The 6,000-nt window shown below is 40.8% G+C and overlaps 1 protein-coding gene across 2 annotated transcripts in view; it reads left to right on the plus strand.

The window, feature by feature from the left end:
• Nucleotides 1–5,715, plus strand: part of ANO4 (anoctamin 4) — a 475,191-nt gene extending 469,476 nt beyond the window's left edge. For both annotated transcript variants that reach the window (XM_007503277.3, XM_007503279.3), the window contains 2 exons: nucleotides 1,713–1,908; nucleotides 4,944–5,715. In XM_007503277.3, coding sequence (XP_007503339.1) covers nucleotides 1,713–1,904 — 192 coding nt within the window. In that variant the 3' untranslated portion in view covers nucleotides 1,905–1,908; nucleotides 4,944–5,715. The remainder of the gene's footprint in view (nucleotides 1–1,712; nucleotides 1,909–4,943) is intronic.
• The last annotated feature ends 285 nt before the right edge of the window (nucleotides 5,716–6,000 follow it).

Below are 6,000 nucleotides of genomic sequence, written 5' to 3' on the forward strand. Positions count from 1 at the left end.
ATGGCCCACCAAGAAAATCATCTCCAAACCATTGTGGACAGGTTCTCCACTGCAACAAAACTATTTGTCCTGACCATCAGCCTCAGCAAAACAGAGGTGTTGTTCCAACCTGCACCAGGGAGGCCAACTAACCAGCCGTGCATTACAATCGACAGCACGCAGCTTTCTAATGTCAACACTTTCAAGTACCTGGGCAGCACCATCGCCAACGACGGGTCCCTAGACCACGAGATCAATGCCAGGATCCAAAAGGCCATCCAGGCACTTGGGTGGCTGCGCTACAAAGTCCTCCAATGCAGAGGTGTAAGCACTGCAACAAAGCTCAAAGTGTACAACGCAGTGGTCCTCAGCTCACTCCTGTATGGCTGTGAGACATGGACACTGTATTGGAAGCACATGAAGCAGCTGGAGCAATTCCACCAACGCTCCCTCCAGTCAATCATGAGGATCCGATGGCAGGACTGAATCACCAATCAGGAAGTCCTCGACAGAGCCAACTCCACCAGCATCAAAGTCATGGTCCTCAAAACCCAGCTACGATGGTCTGGACACGTCATCCGCATGGACCCACAGTGAATACCAAGACAGGTATTCTATGGTGAACTGTCAGCTGGACTCAGGAAACAAGGCCGACCAAAGAAAAGATTCAAGGATCAGCTAAAGTCCAACTTGAAGTGGGCTGGCATTACACCAAAGCAGCTAGAACTCGCTGCCTCTGACAGAAGAAGCTGGCGAACCCACATTCACCATGCCGCCACCATCTTTGAAGATGAGCAACGTCGACGTCTTGCCGCTACGCGTGAAAACCGACACCAGGCTACAACTGCACCTCCCATAACAACTGGCGTCCCATGCCCCATGTGCCACAAACTGTGCGCCTCTGCCTTTGGACTCCAAAGCCACATGAGGGTACACCGTAGATGAAACTGTACAAAGGCAATAGTCATTCTCGATCATGAGAGACTACCACTGTACCTGTTCCTGATTTGTTCCATTTTACATTGCCCTACTTTATTTTCTACAATTTGGAACTGATTCCTTTAAATTCAACTTAACCTCAAGTTTTCTATCTCTATGTGCTCTTTCAAGTTATCCAAGTAGTGTTGTCATTCCTAAGATATAAATAATATTTTCCCATGTAAGAAGTTGCACTTTAAACTTCAATCCAGTGAGACTGTGGTCAGAGAGCTTAGAGATCTTCCTCCCAAGTTGTTCTTGACTACTCTACTTCATGCCCTACTCTTATCTGTTTCATCCATTTTTAGAGTTAGTTTTTGAGGCTTTACTTTTTATTGTTTGTGTGAGAATTTAGAGAATAGTGGAGAATTTGGAGAGTGGGTAGTCTCATAGCCTACTCCACTATCTTCCCAAAAGCTTCTATTCATATCAAGGTCATATAATCAGATTTAGTGCAGTCAAACTGGGTGCACACTTAGAAGAGTGACCAACCCTCTCATTTTGAGATGCAAAAAGGTTCAATGACAGGTACATGTCAGAAAGGATTTGAACCAATGTTTCCCCACTGCTGCTTCAATTCAGCCAAGCCCAAGAAGGACTAAGTTGAATCAGCTAAGTTTATAAGTCAATCTCCAAATGGAATCAGAATTTCTGGGATGATCCCAAAGCCAATCTACCCTCTCAGTGTCCCTCTGGAAATGAATGGAAAAATATAGCCCAGACCTGAGTCAGTTTTATCCTCTCTTATCTTCTAGCATCTTGTATTTTGCATAAAGCATCTGATCTCCTACCTGATCCCAGACCTTCCAAAAGATTTAAGGGATCGAATGAGGAGAGAAAAGTACCTAATTCAGGAGATGATGTATGAGGCTGAATTGGAACGACTTCAGAAGGAACGCAAGGAAAGGAAGAAAAATGGGAAAGCTCATCATAATGAGTGGCCTTGACTAGGTAAGTGAGAAAACATGTGGGTTCATGTGCTTGCTCGTTAGGTTTAAATGTTAAACATAATTCTCATGCCATGACTGTGATGAATTACCAACAGGAAAGAGAGATCAGACTGATAAGATTGTATAGAACACCATGGGGTTTTCAGGACCATCCCTTCTTTCAAAGAACCCCAAAGCACTCTGAGATAGGGAAAGACATGCAATCTCTACTGACCTTTGGAGGTGCCCTGCTTCTTTTACCAGAGGGTTTTACTAGAAACAGTATCAGATCCTCCTCTCAAATTCCTATAGTTAAACTTGGAGTACTAAGACCCCTCTCAATCTCAAGGTGCATCTTCTCTCTAGGCAGCACCAAGTCCTGTGATCGCAGCTCAGTTTGGGGGTTTGTCACATATTTCAGAGCTATTTCAATGTTCTGACTTCCAGGAATTTCAGGGCAGTGACTGGCTAGGAGGGAAAGTCTACATAGGATCAGCAGATTCGTGTCTTCTCTCTCCTTAATATACACAGATCAGCTAACTGCAAGCACTAGGGTGCTGGAAGAAAGAACTCATTCACCTTCCTTTGGGTTGAGTTAAGCTTTACCAAAATTCTGAAAAAAAAGCAATGGAAGAAGAAACATAAAGACCGATTTCTCTGTTTGTGCCCATGATCCAAGCTTCTCTGGACTTCTCTGGGACTTTGCTTCAGCAACACTTCTTTTCCATCTAAATAACACAAATCCTACATGTGCCCAAGACTTTAAAAGTCTCATCTTAGTCCTTCAGCATATGATCCAACTGTGCCTCTTCATAACTGCTCATTGCTCGTTCTTTGTTTGCATGAGCATTTTTGCCCCCAGCACTCTATTAATAATATTAATAACTTCCAAGAAATCACCAGTGAACTTCCAATCATCAAATTCATTGTCCTTTTTCCTTTCAAGTCTTGCCACCTTTGTGATCTCTTTATTACTACTTTCTCTTCCTTTGTAATCAGACATTGCAAAGGGCCATCAAATCCACTTTTCTCATTCTGTGAATGAGAAAACTAAGGCACACAGAAAAAGAGAGGTGAGGAAAAAATTAATGAATCTAACATGAGCCCAAAATTGTAAATATGGAAGACTTGGGGAATGGTAGCACTGCAGAAAGGGTAGAAGTCAGGAGGAGCAGCAGTTTTGAGGGACATTGAGGGATGTTAAGTTTGAGGTATTGGTAAGATATTATGGTTCTCTTCCTCTTTCTTAAATCAATACCCTATGTTCATTGCTGGCACTTATTCTCTCATGCAGATGTTTTCCACATCTCTTCTGTCTTTAGATTCTCTTCTTAGCAAGGGTATTCATTTCCATGGTCTGGGATGGAATGTACTCCAGCATCTATTCCAAAATTCTATTCTGCCCCCCCCCCCAATTTTTCTTCTTATTCACACCTCTTTTGCCCTTATCATGACCTCCATTCATTCCTTGGTCCATTACTATTTTGTGGTTCAGTTTGATTAACCTCTGTATGTGTTTGATCCCTCTCCACTATTACATCAGCATAGAATACTACATAGATCACTGGTCTTGGAATCAGGAAAACATGAATTTGAATCTAGCTTTATATACTTTTTAGCTGTGTAGCCCAGGACCCAGAAACTAGCCCCTTTGTGACTCACTTTCATCATTTGTAAAACAGAGAGGGTTGGACTTGATAACCTCAAAGGTCCTTTGAATCCTGAACTTCAGATATATACCTTGACCTGGCTATAGGAGGCCACTTCTACCACAATATCCTGCCAGGACCTCAGACTCAACATGTCCCAAACTGAGGTTATTACCTTACACCCCCAAAATCTACAGCTTCTTTTGACTTCCCCTTCTTGCAGCACCATCTTTTTGGAAGTCTTCTGTGTTTTTTATGAATTCAAATCTGGACTCATCTTTGACTCATTTCTTTTCTCTCACCTCTTATTTCTAATCAAGTCCATTAGTTCTCTCTTCATCATCTTTGTTGTCAGCTGCCTCTTCTTTATTTTCACTGCCCCACCATGACCTGATTTTCCACATTTGCTCTTTCTTTCACTCCATTCTTCTTATCGTTGTCCACCAAATCTTTCTTTTTTTTTTAACCCTTACTTTCCATCTTGGAATCAATACTATGTATTGATCCCAAGGCAGAAGAGTGGTAAGGGCTAGACAATGGGGGCTAAGTGACTTGCCCAGGGTCACACAACTGGGAAGTGTCTGAGGCCAGATTTGAACCTAGGACCTTCCATCTCTAGGCCTGGCTCTCAATCTACTGAGCTACCCAGCTCCCACCCCCCACAATCTTTCTTAACTCTAGTCACAGTCACAACATTCTTTTAGCATTCAAGTTCATCCAAAGCACATTGCTTTTCCTGCCTTCTTTCTTATTACTCTAAGCCCCAGTCAAACTGGATGCCGACTGTATTGTCTTGGCTCTTCCTTATAAACCCTCCTCCCTGCGCCTTCCCTCATCCTTCTTTAAATACACACTTAATTCGTGAAGTGTTCCTCTTCAGACCACAAAGAGTCATATTTTTTTTTTAAACTTTCCCCTAGCCTTATCACTTCATTATTTAGCTCTATATGCTGGTGTCTCCCTACTGGATTCCAAACTCCTTGAGGTTAAGAGATTATCTTACTTAAAAGTTCTGTCTTGCCCAAGAGACAACAAATAAACATTTCCAGGCCTCTGTGCTACCTTCCTGAAAGCTGTGGCTACCTTGAGCTGGGTCTGAAAGCACAGCCTGGAGACCACAGGCTGCTTGGAGATCATCGCCCTTCTTGGTGCTTTTGGTAGAACATCATTGCACAGCTTGTTTGCTTGACATTGTGTTCTTGAAAATTTCTTCTGCCTCCATTAATCTCCCTCCAAAACAGGCATGATTCAGTTTTTACTTTCCCCTCTTCACAGTTTTGGATTACAGATTCTTTAAATGTCACTAATGAATGGTTAAGACAAATTACTGTATTCTTAATGTACAGTCTATGCATGTGATTTTAATTCTGTTTTCTTTCCCCTTTTTCCCTCTCCCTCCCTCCCCCAGGTAACTAATTGATCATTTGAATGCAAAGGATCTGTCTTCTATTTACTCATTCCAACTGTGGAAGAGCCCTCCCTTTAAGAGAATGAAAAAATGCAACCTGAGTGCATGTCAAAGACATTTTCAGTAGCAAATTGGTCAGCACATTGCGAGGATTTACTGTGAAATCGTTTTGCAATCCAGCATATGACTGCTCTTCATAGGCCATTTTTTGACAAAGCCAAGCATGTACTTCATTCATGGGCAGTTATATATATGAACTTTAAAAAAACCAAGGGAAAATTGTATACAGGGACTGTTTTTCAGCCTGTTTCCTACCTTTTTTGCAGTCTGTCCCAGTTGAATTTTACAGACACCAACAAAAAAAATTATATTAAAATCTGAATACATAGATAGATATTCTTAGCCCAGGCCTCCATATACATCACCAAACAGAACCAAAACCCTGTTTACAAATTTATTCTTGGTTTTTTTGTTTTTGTTTTTCTAAAAATTTTAGCTCTTTCTGAGGAGTTATTACATGATATCTCTATAGCCATCAGCAAATGGCTATAGATGTATGTGTATGTACATATGTATAGTCACCTCTCCCTACATATGTACATACAATTACACTTATATACTATAAATATATAAATATAAAGTATCCTTAATTGTAAATAGCCAAAAGTTGCGAACAATGTTGAATTTTCACATTTAAATAGTCATTCACATAAAGCCATGTTTAATGCTTCAATAATGTGATGCAATAAAATTTAAAAGAAATTATGCATAAGGAATGTTTTTGTTCAGTCATTTGAAATTCAGTTGACTTTTATTTTCAAATAATCTTTTTTTTTTCATTTGCTAAGAATTAAAGGAACTTTAGTGGAGCAATATCCACATCTCCTTTTGGTGATAAAACAGAAAAAAAAAACTTCTGGATTTGGATTCATAAAACCAAAGTCCAGGTATTACCTCTGATACTGTCTGAGAAACTTTATTGACTCCCTTATCCTCTGTAAGCCTCAAATTCTTCAGGAGTAAATTGGAGAGGTTGGACTAGAGAACCTCGAAGGTC

This window comes from Monodelphis domestica, chromosome 5 (assembly GCF_027887165.1).
Source record: "Monodelphis domestica isolate mMonDom1 chromosome 5, mMonDom1.pri, whole genome shotgun sequence".
NCBI lineage: Eukaryota > Metazoa > Chordata > Mammalia > Didelphimorphia > Didelphidae > Monodelphis > Monodelphis domestica.